This window comes from Antechinus flavipes, chromosome 5 (genome assembly GCF_016432865.1).
Source record: "Antechinus flavipes isolate AdamAnt ecotype Samford, QLD, Australia chromosome 5, AdamAnt_v2, whole genome shotgun sequence".
NCBI classification, from domain to species: Eukaryota; Metazoa; Chordata; class Mammalia; order Dasyuromorphia; family Dasyuridae; genus Antechinus; species Antechinus flavipes.
In genome coordinates this window covers 23,856,280-23,875,915 of record NC_067402.1, presented here as the reverse complement: position 1 = coordinate 23,875,915, position 19,636 = coordinate 23,856,280, and the positions used below count along the sequence as shown (strand labels likewise).

Here is a 19,636-nt window from a genome sequence, read left to right as displayed (position 1 = left end):
CCTTACCTCTTGCCCTACTTTCATTAAATTTCTTTTCTGAAACTTTTAGAAGTTTTGCCAGCTACTTGTGCTTTGTTACAATTTTTCCTGAGATCATCATTTAAAATGAACCGTGTTTTTGTAATGTTGAATGCTTCCCAATCGTGATCTAGGTGACTTAATTGTCATGGAGGAGGTTTTCGGACATTCTGTCTATTGCTTTTTGTAGCATCTTTCAAAAATTCCTGATTTCCAACTCATCTGCTCTTTTAGTCTGGTTCTATCTGATTCTCTCTGGTTTAGAATGGAAACATGATTTTCCATCTGAAATAATAGTCATTCCAAAGTTAAGCATTGCCCCAAAGGTAATGTCTGCCTTTCAGAATTCAGTCTGACTGAATAACAGAAGATGTCTCTTATGATTGTACTTGCCAGTGGCTTTCTGTGATGAGATGTTGAAAGCAGATTCCAATTGGCAGTTGACCTCCCCAATGCTATTTATTTATTATCCTTTGCCTGCTTAAAGATGCTATCAGAGTTTTGTGATTTGTGAAGATGGAGTCATATACACACATACATACACATGACCTTTGAAAATGTATAAATTTCCCAAATCTTTTGCCCTTTGGTATGAACACTGAGAGAAATTTCAGAACCAAGCACAGAAACTAGCTGATTGGCTTTTGTTCCACCTGTAACAACTCTCAAACTGTATTGTATCTGGATAGCCACTGAGTCTGGAGCATCTTCCAGACTTATTTATGGCATATATTCCTCCTCTTTTGTTGAACAGAGTGTTCTCTAAAATGGAGCTTCATAGTTAGCAAATCATTTCTTCCTTGTTTTTGGTAGTTACTATCAAACGTATTTTAAGTTACACCCTGTTCTCCTCTGTCAGCTCTCTTTGTTCCTCCTCTTAGTTATATGCTCTCTTCCACTCATCAGTCACCTTAACAGAACCTGAGATTTAGAGATGGAAGGGACCCAGGAGATGGTCTAGTCTTCATATTAAAGAATGGAAAATAGGCCAGGAGAGGAGAGGTGACTCACTTGGTGTCATCAAGGTAGGAGAAAATTACAGCTCTTGGATTCATGTTTTTTGACACTAAAACCATTGTTTTTTTAGAAGTACTTCTACTTTAAAGGCAAAGGGATATAACACCAATAGAAATAAGTTTGGAATTTGATAATTTGAACTCTGGAACTCCTACATGATCTTTAAATAACTTACATCCACATTTCAAACTTAAATTTCCTTGTTTATAAATAGAATGGCTTGGGATGAATGACTTTTAGAGTTTCAATGATGAACCTCTGGGTTGACTCTGGTACTCTCTCCCACCAGCTCACATTTTTCATTTACTTATTTATCTTTGGTATATATATTTGCCTGTATGTTTGCATATTTATAGGTGATTAGGAGTGACTTGAGCAAAATCATAGAGGTATTCTGTGGCAGAATCAGGATTCTAACTCAGATCCTTATGGTTTCATGTTTATTGCTCATCCACTATGCCATACTGGCTCTCTAGCATATTTATTTCTTGAATTGGGCCTTGAAGAATGGACAGAATTGAGCTGGGTGGAAGACAAAAAGAAGGCATTCTAGGAAGAGAGAATATACCTGAAAGGCTATGATAGTGATAGTAAGTATAACATGTAGAGTTATAATAATAATAACAACAACAAATAAACAAAAAGGAAGGGAGAAAGGGACAGAGGGAAAAAGTGAAGGATAGAGGGAAAGAAAGAAGAAAGAAGGAAGGAAGAAAGAAAGGAAGGAAGGAGGGAAGGAAGGAGAGAAGGAAGTAGGGAAGGGAGGGAGGGAAGGGGAAAGAAAAGGAGAGAGGGAGGGAGGAAGGAAGGAAGGAAGGAAAGAAGGAAGCATAGGTCAACCAACTGACTGACCCAATGACAACTCTAATCCATGACTAGGATGCAATAATTCAGCTTACTTTTTGAGGCTATAGGAATCTGATGTAAAGCCAAAATATGTTTTTTGTTCTATGCTGTTCCTTGCTAACAGAAATATGGGTTCTTTTCTCTATTTTCCAGAGGACCTCGGCCAGCAAGACTTCAGGTGCTCCTTCCTACAGCAGATGGTCCAGCTCACAGCCACATCAGGTAATACACCTTTTCAAGGAGAACACTGACATCTCAAATCCCCTTGGAATGTGTTTAACCATATAATTATTCATCCCATTTTCTGGCATGACTAAAACCCAGCATTGCCATAGGTACGTGTGTGGACTCCCTGGCCCTCATTGATGGGCTCTGATTTAGTTATTCTAGATTCTGCCCCTGTTGACAAGAGACTAGGCAAGTTGTTATTTAAGCCATTATTCTGTACACCCAAACTACGTGTGTGGTGATTTGTCACAGATTGGGGTGGTGTTGGGAGTGATGGTGACAATGGAAGGAGAACAGAGTGGCTTTTTTTCAAAGCATTCCCTCAATGATCACATAGATCACATAGTTAAGCAGAAAAAAGAGATGTGTTGGAAAAAGGATTCTATCTCTGTTAACCTTCTGTTCTTTCTCAATTGAATCATACCTTCTCATGCTCATTATTATCATGAAACCCAATGTAAAGAGTATTTTCAAATGTCTTGAGGACAGGTGCCTATTTACTTTGGTTAAGTAATAATTAATGCTAGCTATAAAAAATATGTAGAGTATAGTGCATATCAGAGTGCTACAACCTGACTGCATATGGAAACATCTAAGAAAATAAGTAGATGATATTGCCAAGGATAGAGCTTATTATATAACCTGGTGATAAAGTATCATTATATCCAAACTCTTCACCAAGTCCTTTCTGCTCAAGACCTTGGTCACTTCATGTAAAAGGCTCTTTACATGAAACTTTCTAGGGGTCTATACAACATGGGGTATCACAGAAAGTCACAGAGTAGTCACCTAGAAAAAACAGCCCCCTATAGCTGTACAAAGAGGGAACATGGAACAGCAATAAAAAAGATCCATTTGTCTAATATTAACCTAGATTATCTGCTATTCTCTACTTTTGTTTTCTGATGATGGGCAGCCCTACCATAGGAAGGTGGCCAGTGGATTCCCAAGAGATCTTGCCTCTCCATCCTTTCCTTCCCATCCTTAATCACCAGCTCAGCTGCATTAGTTTTCTTAGTGTGATAACTACATCTTCCTAAGTGACTATAAATTAATTTAATACACTTTTTCAGAAATCTTTAAAATTGGACTTGTGTAAGTCACTTGAGAACTTATAGCAAGCACCACTCACTTCTTTGTTTGAGGTATTTGAGGTACCTTCACCATGACCTGTGGTAGTGGTACTAAAGCAGTGATGAGGCAGAGACAGAATGTTGCTGGGATTTTGTTTGTCTGAGCAAGATCTTATTTTGTGGCTCTTGCTATTATTATTTTTGATGACCTAAAATAATATATTTATTACAGTTTAGTTGATACGGGATGGAGGACTGTGATTGTAGAAAAAAAGTGAATGCTGGTAGTCACAGTGAAATGGTGGTTCCTTTTCCTTCCTAAATCTGCTTGAAATGGGAAAGGAAACAGTTCTATGAGTTAGAAAATCTGACTTTTAGAGCAATACCTTCTAATATGTATGAATTTAGGTGAGTCGGTTAGGTATCCTTTTACCTCTCTTTGTTTGTTAGAATTGTAAAATATTATATCTGGAAGAGAGTTGGAAAATGTATCAGATAGTCTGCTTTTTACATTAAAAAAGGCAAGCCACAAAGAAGTTACCTCATGCTCAATATCTTTCCCCAAAACTTATCTTCTCTATGGTCAACTATCCTCCCTGTCACCCATAACTTGACACCTATTTGATTTTTTCCCCTCATTTGTTATTTTCATTTAGTTTGCAGTTTCTTGTAACTATATCTCAAAAATATCCTTTCTTCTGGGCACAGCTATCATTGTCTATGATTTTTGAAGGCAGTGTGGTTCAATGAAAAGTGTACTGAATTTAGAGGTGAAGGACCTTTGCTTTACCACTTGCCATTTCTGTGATCTTGTATAAGTCACTTAACCTCATTAAGCTTAAATTTCTTCATCCATAAAATGAGGAGGTTGGGTTAGATTATAACTAAGCTTCCTTCTTACTCTAAATATATTATTTGTTCCTATGGTAATCCTAGCCCTCTTAACTCTGACATTCTGTGTCACATAACAGTGTTGTTCTGAATGAAATGAGTCTGTCCCTTTTCCAATCCATCTCTCTCATATTCTCTGATTTCTCTCTCTAGTGTAGTTCTTTGATTATGCATGCTGCCCCATCACTCACTAATCTTTAATTGCGCCCTATTACCTTGTGAATTAAGAATAACCTTACGAATGTGGCTTTCAAAGCCCAAAGTGTTCTGGCTCTGATCTGCTTTCCTAGCATTATCACATAAACTTCATATACTCTCCATTCCAGTCAGACCATATCTAAACTCCATCTAAAATTCTTGTTCTGTCCTCTCTGATCTCTGTGCCTTTGCTCAGACTGTCTTCCAGGTCTGGAGGGAACTCTTTTCTCTTCCACCCACATATGTCTGAACCTTTTTTTTTTCAAGGTTCAATTCAGGTTCCATCTCTTTTATAATTCTTCTCCTCTGCAGTTTCCTTACACCTCCTCCTTCTCCTCTTTTTTCCTTACTTAGTGAAAACCAGTATCTCCTTCCTTAAATATTTTTCTAGGATCTTACTGGGACTGACATTCCATTGAATCATAAATTGAGAACTAAATTGAGATGTTAGACATCATTTTATCTAAGCTCTTCATACTATAGAAGAAGAAACTGAGAGCTCAAAGAGATTTGCCCCAGGGTTACACAGGTAATATGATCCTAGCAGAGTCAAGATTTGAAACCAGAATCTATAACTCCAGAATCAATGCTTCCTCGATAAACTACAGGCTGTTTATGTTTCTAGATCAGTGCCCTAATTTTACAGATCAGGAAACTGAGGATCAGAATTTAACCTAAAATTGGGGGAAGGATTGCCTAAAATCATACATATGACAAAACCAGTATTCAAACTTAGACCTCAAATTCAGTGCTCTTTCTACAACAGCATGCCATTTCCCCTTGTATTACAATTATCTGTGTAGATGTATTCCCCTTATTGTTTGTTAAATTTCTTTAAGGAGAACAGTATGTTTGTAACCCCAATGTCAGAGTCACAAACCTATCTAGTGTTCAAAGCAATAGTAGAAACTGGATCTCTGGAATCCTGATCCAGTGTACAAGTTTCCTTCTCTCTAGCTTAGAAATATATATATTTCCCTCTTAAATTTCCCCCTCTTGTTGCCCTCTTGAATTTCTTCAGGGATGAAAATGAGGTGTAATGGATAGGATAGAACAGGATTATGAGGTTATGCATTCAAATCTCAGCTGAAACAATGGCTATGTTAGTAGTAAGCAACTTGCTTACTACCTCCCAGCCTCAGAGGCCTTATCTTTAAAATAGGGATAATAAATACCTGTAGTATTTCCCTCATGGGCTTGGGGCACTTACAAGGAGAAACACTGATGCATAACTGGGTCAGAGTAGGGAGAGATATATTGTGGCTAAACAAAGGGCTAAACAAACCTTTTAAACAAAGGGTTAAGCAAAGATAATTGTTGGTAATGTGCTCTGCAAAGCTTAAAACCTTTTATAATACAACTGTCATTTATATTGTGCTTTTATGGTTTTCAAAGCACATTACATATTTTATTATCTCAGTTGATCTTCCCAACGATTCGAGTAGGTGCTATTATTATATAAATGTCAGCTGTTATAATCTAATTAATAATGTTACAATAATCTATGATAATATTCTAATAACTTGTAATCATATTATTTACACAATTTCACTTAAGGGAGACATTAAGGGTCTGATTACTTTGGGTTCTGTGCTGCTTAGTACCTTTTAATGGAGGGATGAGCTCTCCAAGGTACTGAAGGTTATTGAACAAAGGACAACTGTTAAGTACAATTTAGAACTTATCTTTTGGCTCCTGTTTTCACAAGCCTAGGTAGGTTCCTGCAGTTTTAATGGACATTTAAGTTTAAGAATTTGTAGTTTACAAAGGCTGCCTTGTCCCCAGCCTTGGATTACACATTCCTGGAGTTTCAGAAGTGATTGCTTATCAGGAACTGATCTAATTAAGCTCTCCCTCTATTAGAGGCTTTGAATTTCAGAAATGATATTTATTGGTATGCTGACTCACCTTCTGGGCAAACTGCTGAAGAAACTTCTTCCTAGTAGTCCTTACTCCACAGGCCTCTTTTGTAATCCTTTCCACCTCTCCAGCACACAGGCTAATCTTTCCTCTCCTTTGTCACTAGCACTCTAATCTCTTTCTCTTTAATTTGTGTTTATTGTAAAGCTTTTGTCTTTTGTATTTGGAATTTAATAGGCTTAGGGACTTCACAGGCACTGCAAATACCTTCACAAATAGTGCCTCTGAGTTTGAATGGGAATGCTGAAACCCAGCAGGGGGATTCCTGCTCTGCTGCCCTCCTGTGAGCTTTGGCGTCCACATCAAGTCTTTACTGACTCATATTTGTATACCCTTCTGATTGTTTTTGGAGTGGCTTAAGTAAATCATAGATGGAGGATGCAGCATAGGCCTAGTTCACTGTTCTTACCAAAACCTTGGAGTATGACAGAAAGGACACTTTGGACATGAGATCATCTGAGTTCAGGTCTCTGTTCTGCTCCTTTACTATCTATGTTATGGGCAAAGTAATTTCTTCTCGCTAGGTCTCAGGTTTTTTATTTATGATTATTATTTATTACATGAGTGTGTGTAGCTAAATCAGAAGTTTCTAAACTGAAACCAAGAGGGAATTGAAAGGGGAAAAGCATTTATATAGCATTTGTTATGGGCCAGGCAAGGTGCTTTTAAAAATTATTATCTCATTTGAATCTTACAACAATCCTGCAAGGTAGGAGCTATTATTATTCTGATTTTACATTTGAGATTAACTGAAACAAACAGAAGACTGCTCAAAAGGGTCTATAACACCAAAGAAGACTCAGCTATATTCATGCTGATCTTTGATACAAAAACTTGAGTGACTTGTAAGTGGAAGACAGACCTGATTTAATCCTGATTACATACCCTGAGAGAAGGGAAACAGGGCCAGTCTGGTAGACTTTAACCCTGAGTAAATAATTTGTCTATTACTTATTATTCATTTTGAAAATAAAGTCAGATATAGAATTGGGATACTCACTCAAGTATCATAAATTTTGGCTTTCCCCTCTTTATATCAATGCAGTTTTCCATATCAGTATGTTTCCCGAGTATCAGTATGTTTCACAGCTGCAAAATTAGGCTGTGAAGATCCCCATTGAGAGGGAATGATGGTAGTTCTGGAATCAAAGGTCAGGATTCAAATTCTGTCCTGATTTCTATTGCTTGTGTGACCTTGTGAGAATCATCTAGACACCCCTGGGCCTCAATTTCTTAATCTATAAAATGGGATGCTTGAACTATATGGACTAGGAAGTCCTCCCAGTTTTATAATAGTACAGGATGTGTTGCTACTGTGATCAGTTTTAAACATCCACTAATGAGACTGATTATTGGGTTTGGGTCCATCTGGCTGTTTGCAAACAGGTTACTATATTTCCTTATAAATAGGTAGGCTTCCATGTATTGTCTACAATACTTTTACAACTGCAAACTATAAAAAGCACTTAACTCCATAATGTCACTTTACATCTCATCTTCATCTATCAAATAAAGCCAGGAATGCATTTCAGTCTTGAAGAATTAAAAAGTAAACTTCCTTCTCCCCACAGAAGACATGGAGACATAGAGAGCATGTTATGCTGATTGCATCAGATGAAATCATGTGGATAGCATTGCTTCTTTGTTACAAAGAAGGTTGGAATGGTCTTAGTGGCTTGGGGCAGAGGTATCCCCCAAAACAAAAGGCAGTGATAAAAGAAAATAAAGATAATAAAACTTGTACTAACTTCTCCAACTTTTATAAGGTGATTTTGAGGAAAGGGCTTTTCAGACTTTAAAGGTCTAGATACATGGGATTATTATCATTTCTATCATCCTCATGGCCATCATCATCATCAGTGCTACTGTTTCTATGTCCATTTTTAAGATCCTATTTGTGATTTAGATGGAGAAATGATCAATAATAATTCTCCTGGAACTGTGATTAGAGGTGGCAATATGGACAAAGCCATAGAAATACATTCAGGGAGACTTGAGTTCAAATTCAGACTCAGACTGTAAGTATATAGGAAAGTGATTGAACCTCTGTCTGCCTCAGTTTTCTTATCTGTAAATGAAGATGATTATAATAGCACTTACCTCCTAGAACTGTCATGAAGATAAAATGTAAAAGTATTTGTAAAGTGTTTTAAAACCCTAAATGACTGTGTGAATGGTATTGATGATGTGATGAAGGATATTTTTAAATATTTTTAAAAGGATGAGTAATAATTAAATGTGAAGTTTATATTGTCTTTCTTGTCTAGATTTTTGTGAACATAATAAAAAAAAGGTTTTTGCAAATTCTATAATCATTTATGTCACATGTAATAGAATCGCCTGTCACTGTCTGCCATTATTGTGGATGTGGTGATACCTCCAAGTTTGAAAGATTAAAATTCTGATAATCTTTTAAAAAATCATCCTGTCCTTTCTACAAACTTTCTACTTGGAAAAGTTTAATAAATTATTTTTCTTCCTACTTATCAGTCACAAGATTTTCCTCTGTAACCTAAATCAAACTCTTCTATTATAGCATAAAAGAACTAATAAATATCTTGGGGATACAACAGAAGGCAGATATCATAGGGGTGCTAGATTGGGACCTTTATTCACCTCTTTGTGTTTCATGATTATAAGATTAAGTTGGGCAATCACTATTGATTATACAGAGATTCAGTGACTTCCTTATGCATAGTAGGCATTTATAGATAATTTAAACTGAATGAATCAGTTTTTCCAACCTTAAATATTATGGATAACTATTTGAATGGATGGCCAAGAGCACTGAAAACTTTTCTTTGAAATTTAAAGCCAGTTGAACTTAAAGGAGACTAATGTGTGAGTAGGTGCCAGGTGACTCCCATGAGGAATTGGAGCTGATATTTGAGTGTCACTATTTCCTGGAGGCAGATAATGTGAGATGACAGGGCTTCAGAGGCTGGGTGTTATGCTACTCTTACAGCCACAGCAGAAACTTGAGTGACTTGTAAGAGAAAGACAGGCCTGATTTAGTCATGATTACATGCCCTGGGAGAAGGGAGGCAGGGCCAGTCTGGTACACTTCAGCCCTGAGTAAGTAATTTGTCAATTACTTATTATTCTTTGTGAAAATAAAGTCAGATATAGAATTGGGAGATGCTAACTCTTCAGTTTGTTCTCCTTTCATAAATATATTTGCCTAGTTTAATTCAGATCAAATCAATTCATTTCAATTCAGTAATCAACAATAGAGTTTAGTGCCTGGAGTCATAGTAGCACTGACTTTGAATCCAGGCTCAGACATTTACTAGCTGTGTGAACCTGAGTAAGTTATGTAACCTCTTTAGACTTCCTCTTAGCAAGTAGTAAAATGGGAAAGGAGATGCAACTGTTGGCTTAATTAAGTCATAATACAACTCTATGACTTGTATAGAGCAAGTCTATACACTTGCTCATCAGCTCATGTGTCTTTATATCTCAGTTGTATTTGAGTAATAATCATTAGTTCATTATGAAATGTCAACACTGACGTCATAAACAAGAATCTCAGTCCTATTAAGTCTATGTAGGTGAAGGCATCATGGGATGTTTGGTGGCTTAACAAAAAGGGCAATAAATGATATAACTGTATTTAGTAAACATTATTCTTACAATTGGTAGGTGGGAAGCATAAAGATTGGCTACAGATCATAAAGACTGGAAACATATTCTCAAGAACAGCTAGTCTTTAGTCTATTATAAAGGATGGCATTGCTCAAAATGATGTAATCAAGCTAAGTAGCATTTATTTAAGCTCCTACCATATGCCAGGCATTTGCCGGATAGTGGGGAACCCAAGGGCAAAATAAAAGAGAAATTGCCATCAGCAAAATAAAACAAAAACCATTAACAATAACAACAAAATAATAAAGTGTACCTGCCCTCAAGGAGATTACAGTCTTTTCAAATTTGCCTTTGAAACATGATCACCTTATTCACAAACTTAAACTTATAAAAAGAACAAAAAGTTAGCTAGTTAACTATGATAATCATTATAGTCTTTTTTCTAGACACAGGGGAGATCTGAAATTCATTTTTTAGTCTTTAACAAACAATAAGATCCCTTTCCCTCTTTTTCAGGAAGAGCTTTGTAAAAGGAAATATATGCTACCATTTGATTTATTGCCCTGAAAAGCATTTTTTTTGAAATAAAGAACAAGGAAAAGAACCTAAGTGAATTGTCCCCAATGCTACTATAATGTAAAAGCATACTGACTTGAAGAAAGAGTTGGAAGAAAAATAGATTCACTGAAAATGACAAAAACAAAAAGATATGTACAGATTTAGATATGAAAACAAGAAGGGAAGAAATGAGAAAGAAATAAATATGAGAATTTATTAAGCTCTTCTTGTGTACCAGGCATTATGCTGAAAGAAAAATTATTATGGGCATATTGAGTTTAGAAATCCTACTTAAACTATAAATCATTGTAAATATACATTTATTTCATTTGGGTTTTGAGATTTACTATTAAGGGCATAATTAGTTTTTAAATTTTAGGCTTGGAATTGAATTGCATTTAGACTGAAAAGTCAATTTGGCCTAATAAAACTTTGAATTAGTGGATAGCTTCAAGCAAATATTATTTTCAGTCACCCATCATAAACAAAGGTAATGACTACAAAAGGTATTTTTGTAGAGAGTAGAGAATCTGCTGAGCTGAGTAGAGAATATGTTTTATTGAATAAACAAGGATAGCTTCTGTTTGACACTGTGTATATAAAGGGATGTTGGTAAGCATTTTTCAAAAAAGTCCTCTGAAGGAGAGAAAAATATTTAATGCTAACATCTTGGTAACTTGCTTCAGTGATTCCAAGATCTATGATTTTCTAGGCATAGATACTCCCTCTGCCAATTCAGATGTCTCAACAGACTGTTTTCATGAGTTTTGAGACCAAAAAATTCATCTCTCTCCTGACAGCCTGGTGATGAACCTCACTGAACCCAAATGGTCTCCAGTGTTACTGCTTCTATTCAATTTTGAAGCTTTTGCCATCAGGCTGCCTAAGCCTGAAATCTAAGATTCACCTTTGACTTGTTCATTTCTCTTATGCCTCAATCCCATTAATTGTAAACTCTGGTGATTCTTCTATCTCCATAGCATCTTTGCATCCCATCCTTCTGTTCTGTTTAAATATCACTTTAGTTCCCTTTCTCTTTTCCACTGCTATTGGACTACTGAAACAGATGATGAGCTGGATGGTCTTCTGACCATCTATCTCCTCTCTGATCTATTCTCCAACAACTACAACTAGACTCTTCCTAATATATAGACCTGTCACTTACTGATCAAAATTTGAAAGTTTTTTTTTTAATTGCCTATGATGGTGGTGGTGATGAGTTTAGATTGCTTAGTCTTCTATGTAAGATATTCTGCAACTCGCTCCTTTGTGGGGTTTTTATTTTCATTCCCATGCTCTGTAATCTAAACAATTTGATCTACCAGCTTTATATTGTTGTAGACATATACTTTCCACCTTCATTCATTCATTCATTAGGCCATCCTCCCTCTCTAAAAATCACTTTCTATTCAATGCCATCTCTAGCACCTTTTGTCTCCCTTTAAGACAGATGAGGAAACGCCTTTGTTATGTAGCCATCCCTAAACCCCAAATTAAAAGTATTGTCAATATCCTCAAGTTTTCTTATGGATTTCTTCTTTACCATCATCATTACAATCTATCTTCTCTTATATGTGTCCATACCATATTCCCCACCAGGACAGTATATTCCTTAAATTTCTTTTATCTTTGTATGTCCAGTCCCCAGTAAATGCCTTACATATAGCACCTGTCTGAAAATGTATAAATTAGAAAAATGTAGAATTATGTTGAATTACAATTCAAATCGAGAGTTTACATTATTAAGTTTCTAAGCAAAATATTTTTATGTTGTTTTATATTCATTCTTTCATTTAAAAATTTTCAATTTTATTTATTTTCCAATTACAGGTATAGTTTTCAACATTTATTTCTATAAGATTTTGAGTTTACTCAGCATCAGTTCTTGTAAATCTTTCCAGGATTTTCTGAAATCAGCTTGTTCATCTTTTCTTATAGAACAATATTATTCTGACTGTAATGGAATTGTCTTAGATAGCTGTATCACTGAAAAGAATGAAATCTATCAAAGTCGATCAGCCTCACAATATTGCTATTTCTGTGTACAGTGTTCTCCTGGTTTTGCTCACTTCATTCAGTATCGATTCATCTAAGTCCTTCTAAGTTTTCTGAAATCAACCTGCTCATCATTTCTTATAGAACAATATTATTCCATTATATTCATATACCATAAGTTACTTAGCCATTCTCCACCTGATGGGCATCCATTCAATTTCCATTTCATTGCCATCACAAAAAGAGCTCCTACAAACATTTTTCATGTGTGGGTCTTTTCCCCTCTTTTATTATCTCTTAGGATATAGACCTAGTGATTTGACTTAAACTATTTCTAGACCATTTATGTCAATTTCCATATCATTTCCATATCTTTCCAACTTTTCTCTATGTTAGGATGAGCCTTCAGATTCAAATTACAATGGTTTTTTAGTCTGTTCTACAAATTTAAAGCCTGTTCTACAAATTAGATTCTCCACATCCTTTCTAAGAGGAGAAGAGGTTACTGATTCTTTTCTTTTCTCACCTCAACATAGAACTTCCCAGAGAACATCTTTGATTTATAACTTTCTCCTCCATATCTAAGATTTTGATTTGTTAAATGTTTTCAGCTATTGTTGGTCCATAGGTAATATAATGCCATGGAAGGAAAAGTGGGCAGAGTCAAAAAACTCAGATTTGAGTCCAAGATAGACCAGTGTGTGACCCTGAAATCCCTTGAACACTCTGAGCATGAGTTTTTCCATGATTAAAATGGTGTGTGCGTTTGTTTGTATGCTTGTAATTTTACTAATTAAATGTTTGTGAAACTAAAACATTTTATAAAACATTAGACACTAGAAACATGAATTATCGATTCTGTATTGCCTACATTAATAATTCACATTTATATGTTACATGATGTCATGTGTATATGTATATTAGAAAAATGAAGCAGTGCAGTTATTTGGCAAGAGTTGAAAGATCAATATTTCTAAAAGCAAAAACAGATTGACAGAATGATTATTATCCTGCTGCCCTCTACATGTTGAAAGAACTAAATGAAGGCCCCAGAACTTTGGATACATCCTCTTTAGAATTTAAAGAAAATCATGATCACAAATTTTGGAGAATCATAGAATTATAGTTCTAGTCTAGAAAAGGACTGAAAACTCAACCCAACACCTTCATTTTTTAAATAATGAAACTAGTACCCAGGTAAGTTAAGGGCCTTGCCCAAAGTCACATAGGGAGTAACCTTTGGAAGTGAGATTTGAACCCGGATCCTCTAACTCCCTGACTGGTGCTTTTTATATTGTTACCCTGTTGCCTCTTCTATGAGAAAGCTATCTATTATTGTTTGTGAGACTTATTATTTATATAATAATTGATAATGAAGTCTTACTCTATTGATGCCTCTTTAGGCTCTGTAGTTCCCACAATGTAGGAAGGGGTCAAGGTTCAGATCCCACAGTCACCAGTTCAAAGGACATGAGATCGGCCCTCATTAATTGGCTATTGCTGCTGCTGCTGTTGTTGTAATTATTAATTATTTGTCACAATAATTCTTAGGGTACCAGAAGGTTGTGACTTCTATTGGTGGATACCAACATTATAGAAATGAGAGGACTTTTAAATATTAAAGAATTAGTCTTTATATTGATTCTAGATTGATTCCAAAAGGATATATGATTAAAAATATGTTCAATGTCTCTGCATGTATCTATAGTTCTAGCTATATCTATAGGATTTATATAATAATCCTCTCAATCTATACATTTAAGAAGTCTATATTTATAGCTGTATGATCTAGATCTATACCTCTGTCTTTATCCATATAATTTATATCCCCTATATATATCCACATTTATCTCTATCTCTCAACCCTACCTCTGTCTCTATCATCCATCATCCTATCTCTAGCTCTCTATTGCTATCATCTATCATCTCTTTGTCAATATTTATAGTCTTATTAATGTTGACATCAATATAGAACAATAGATTGAGAATTATAAAGCGGTATCAAAGGTTATATAGTTTAACTTTTCACTTAATAGTTGAGAAAATTGAAGTTTGAGGAAATTGTGGCTTCATTAAAGTGACACAAGACACTGATGAGGCAAGAGTGAAATGAGTCCTTTGATTACAAATGCAGCACTCTTTGCACTGAACTATGTTGCTTATATATACATACACGGATGCATTTACATATATAGGCATACATATATATGTGCAAGTATATGTAATAGAATACATATATTTGATTCTACCCCCTTCTCTGTATGTACACACACACATATCTACATATCTACAGATATATCTCATATGTAATACGTATATTTCTCTAACTAGATATTTGGCATCTCATCTTTTCACTGACAATACTTGACATTTGATCCCAGATGAGCCATTAAATTTCCTTTTGTTCCAGATAATATTTTAGGCCCCTGGCAGAGGGGCCTGTATATATATATACACATACACATATCAAGTTTCTAAAAGTATACACCCACACATCACATCATTGTATATAGCTAATGTCCCATACAGTTTTCATTGAAAAAAATAGTACTAAAATGAACTCTGGCTTGGACTGTATTTCTAGAAATTGAAAATTAATAATACTTTATGGTTTTTTTCAGAAATATTACAAATGTTGCAAGTTAGGGAAGTAATGGATACCTCTTCCAAATCTCTTTTACATGTGTATATATTTGTTTGCATGGAGGGCATGTGTTCCCCACAGGCCTGTTTTTTGCCATGAGAATCATGCTCAGTGTGGTTTTTGCAATGTGTGTTATATTTAGTCATTAGAACTAATTACTCAGCCTTTTGGGTGATAAGTAATTCAAAAGAGATTCATATCTAATGAAACTTTTAATCATTTATAGCTAGGGGAGTTGAGAATGTTGCTTAGTCAACACCTCCACTGACACAAACTCAGGAACGAGTGGTTCAGGAGATTTTTATCAGAAAAATAAATTTTAGCTGGAGCTATGGAGTCAGAGCATCCCAGTCCTTCTGTACTTCCTTCCTGAGATGACTTTGTTCAAGTCCCTTCACTTCTGTATCACTGTTGTCTCTGAAGTCACTTCAAACTTAAAATATATGATTTCCTCATACTTAACCTCTATGGGCTTCAGTTGTCCCATGTGTACAATAATGGAGTTAGATTAGGTGCCCTCAAAAGGTCTTCTAGCTCCAATTCCACAATTCTATGAGTTTGGAGTGATAATGATAATGTAGTGATAGAGCAATGGACCTGGAATCAGGAAGACCAGTTCAAATGCAGCCTTAGACACTTAGCTGTATGACTGAGCAAGTCACTTAACTTTTGTCTCAATTTCCTCATCTGTATAATGGGGGTACCAGTAGCACCCACCTCATTGTCAAGAGCATGAAAAATCTTAAAGCTTGTCAGAAAGATGATGGTGATGATGATGATGATGATGATGATGGACTAGATAGCCTTGGTTTTTCTACAACATAGTTGATGAATCTTGCTTTTGCCTGAAGACTTCTGGGAGAGAGAAAGCCTTCTTTACCTAGGCCCCTTGATCTCACTGAACTTTCCACCTCATCCCTTCCATGCTGGCCTTTCAGGTTCTTTTTCTTAAGGAATGGTTAAAAGTTTCATCTTCCCAGGCACAACTTGATTATTCTGTGCCATGGAAAACACTGGGCTTTGAATAAAACTGTTAGAATGCATCATTAATATCAGGATGATTAATGAGGCTGGGGACTAACAAGCCTGCTGCACCTTTTCCTCATTGTGTTTGTTCATTTCATCCCAAATGGAGCTTACAATAAGTTATATTATGGTCTCATTGGTGAAGTCATGTTTATTTTTAATGCCAGTCTATATTAGAGATTATTGGATATTTTCAATAATTGGCAAATAACCAGAAAAATCGGTATTGAGACTAGAATGATTCTGAGTTGAAAGATTTTGGGCATGAAGTGCACGTTTATGTTTCCATTGCTGAAAGTGACCCAGGGTCCAATGAGATCAGTGATCTATACTGAAGGGAAGCAGCAAAGCCTACTCAGTACTCTTCCTTATGCCAATCAATTTAGGAGAAGTGGGTAGGGCAACATATGGAGCCAGTGGAGCAACTTCCCAAAGGAAATGAGGATCCAGAGAAGGAGATACATGAAGGAAACCAAAGAAGTTCCTCTGTTTTGAACCATCCCATTTTTTGGAAAAGAGGGACAACATCCCTGATAGTCAAGTGAATCGGGGGGAGAAAAAAAGCTCTTTTCTTTCCTCTTTTCATCACCCTCCATCCCCATTCACAGCTAGTGGGGAAGAAGCTAGAAAATAAAGGGAAATAAAAGCCAGGCAGTTGTTCTTAGCAATTTGAAGCTCAGAGGAGACTGACTTGCTGTCTTTTTCTCCCTGACTGCTGATTACTGCCTGAAGAGAGGTAACGATGGCTTCATTTCCTCTCCCATTGTAACTGGATGCCGTCTTCTCTTGTCGCCTGTATTGCCGGCTTGTAGTCAGGGCTTGATAAACCTATTCATCTTTTCTATGACTACAAAATTGCCTAAGTGTGTCAATTTGAGATTGGGGAAATAAGATCCAGGATCTGACCTCAGTTAGCGATGGGAGGCGGGGCTGGGAAGAGCTTATGGACTCTCTAATTCCAAAGTAAGATGTTGGGCTTTTGAGTCTGTCACTCAGACTGAGGGAAAGAAAAGGGTGGGAGGTGTGAGTATGTTATGAAGGATGGGGAGGTGCTGCTTCCCCGTGTTAGATACACTACAGTGGCAACGGGAATATCGTTATGGGCTTGCTCTTGTAGAACAAGCAGTTTTTTCCCCCTTCTACAGAAACACTGTGAAATGCAGCTGGTCAGAGGGAGAGAGTTCTGGATTTGGAGTGGGAAATATCTGTCTTCAAATGCCAGCTTTGAGATTTCATGTCAAGGTGATCATAGATCGTCAGCTCATTAAGAGTAGGGCTTCAGTCATTTTTGTTGAGTTCTTCCACCTCTAATACCTGCCGCGTTCATGATATTTGCCGATTAAGCATAAATAAATAAGCCCCTTTCTCCATGAACTTTAGTTTCATATATAAAAGTGTAAGAGTTTGTATAATCTTGTAAAATGAAGAGTTTTGGATTAGAAGATTCCTGAGGTGCCTCTCAACTTTAAAATTATGATCCTCTAATACAGGAGTCCTCATACTTTTTAAATAGGGGGCCAGTTCACTGTCCCTCAGACTGTTGGAGGGCCAGACTATAGTAAAAACAAAACCTTTGTTTTGTGGGCCTTTAAATAAAGTAACTTCATAGCCCTGGGGGAGGGGGATAAACGTCCTCAGCTGTTGCATCTGGCCCATGGGCCGTAGTTTGAGGATCCCTGCTAATACATAGACTTACCATCTTTATGACTCGGGAAACTCTCTCAGGACTTCCATGCTAATGATAGATGAATTGTCATCTGAGAAGGTAGAGTCATTCCTTATGAGAGGGAGCTCCTTCTGCCGATCATTCACATGATCACATATAGACAACCAAGATATAGTGCAGTAGTCATTCATCCACTGGCCAAATTGAGAGCAAACCAAAAAGATTAGGCAAGGCACATGTATCAAATTAAGCCTACATATAATGAAGGTGCAGTGAAGCTCATAGTTTAATTAATTTGGGGATAGAAGAGAACGTCAAGATCAGCTAATCTAATAGTGTCACTCCTGGGGGAGGAGACACTAGGCCCAGACAGGTTCAATGATGTGTCAAGGGCACATGGCTGGCAAGTTTCAGAAGAAGGACTTGAATTCAGGTTCTCTGACTCCAAATCTGGCTCTTTTCAACGTACCGGGTTGTTTCTGGTAGCATCTCCCTGGAGAATATTAGGAAAAACACAACTTCATCATCTTTCAGAAAAACCTATATTTGTAGAATTGAGCACCAAAGCTTAATTGGAGGAAAGTATCAGAGCCTGTGTCCATATCAGAGAAGCAAAATCAAGAACTGATCTGCTAAATTTGGGTTGGGGAGGTAAAATGGAAATAATGGCACAACACACACACACACACACACACACACACACACACACACACAGCCTTCTCATTCTGTTACCCTCTACCTCTTTATTTCCCTCTTGGTCTGTCTTTCTGTTAATCCATGTCTGTCTATCTTCCCTTCCTCCCTACTTCCCCTTTTAAATTTTATATTTATGCTATAATAACACTTTGTTATGAAATCATAGTTATTTCAGTAGCTCTATCACCCCATCAGCCTGAGTATTCCCTTCAATACTGTTGATGATGTGAACACATTGATAACTTTATATCCTACCTGATTTTGACCAATGCATTTTTGAGCTGTACACAGCAGCGCTCCCCAGGAAGCCGAGAGCCCCCTCGGATAACTCTCAGGGATTTGTGTATGCTGTTATAAGTCAATCTATCCGTTTGCCATCCTCACTCTTGAGATATCACTCTCTTTCTTGTTCATACTTGACTTTGATAATATCTTTCATGACATTTCTTTTATATAAGCAATCCTTGATAACATGCCGTGGCCTGCTTGTACCTACCTGGCTAATATCATGCTTTGTGATGTTCAAAGCTCTTTCATGGGAGACAACATGATGTTATGCAGAGATCCTAACCTGGGATCTGGGAACTTTTAAAAATTATATGCTTTGATAACTGTAAAAATGTATTATTTGCCATGGAAACAATTAATTTCTTTGGCCTGTCACGATGATCACCAACACAAAAAGGGCTAAAACCTTCCACACTGGGCTTGGGGTTATACGAGCAGGTCCTTGGTGAGGACTCAAGTCAGAGAACTTGAATACAAATCCTGGTTCTGCTACTTATTACCCACATGATCTTGAGCAAGTCACTTTGGGCCTCAATTTTCCTTATTGTTAAGAGGAAGAGGTGGGATGGCTAAGCTCTGTCTCTTCTTGTTCTTAATCTCTGATTTTATGTTTTTTATCTCATTTGGTCCTCATGATAACCCAATGAAATAAACAGAGCTGGTATTTGGTTTACTCATTTTACAGAAGGGGCAACTGAGGCTCAGAAAGATAGAGTTGTTTGGCCACAGAGTTGTTAAGTGTCAGAAGCAGAATTTCAACCCTTACTCTGAATCTAGCATGCTGTGCCATGCTATCTCTCAAGGATAGGTTGGGAAAAACACTAGCTCTGAGTGAGGGAACCTGCATTCAAATCATGCTTCTACATCTTGAGCAAATCATTCCCCTTCTCTTTACCTCAGCTGACTCAGCCCCTAAGATGAGGGAGACAGACTAAGTGACCGTTGATGCTCTTTCAAGCATGAGATTGTCCTATCACTGAGGGCATC

At 36.7% G+C, this 19,636-nt stretch overlaps 1 protein-coding gene across 10 annotated transcripts in view; it reads left to right on the top strand.

Moving 5' to 3' along the window:
* Positions 1-19,636, top strand: part of RBMS3 (RNA binding motif single stranded interacting protein 3) — a 1,470,243-nt gene that overhangs the window by 318,184 nt on the left and 1,132,423 nt on the right. For all 10 annotated transcript variants that reach the window (XM_052001746.1, XM_052001747.1, XM_052001755.1 and 7 more), the window contains one exon: positions 2,035-2,103. In XM_052001746.1, the coding sequence (XP_051857706.1) occupies positions 2,035-2,103 (69 nt within the window). The remainder of the gene's footprint in view (positions 1-2,034; positions 2,104-19,636) is intronic.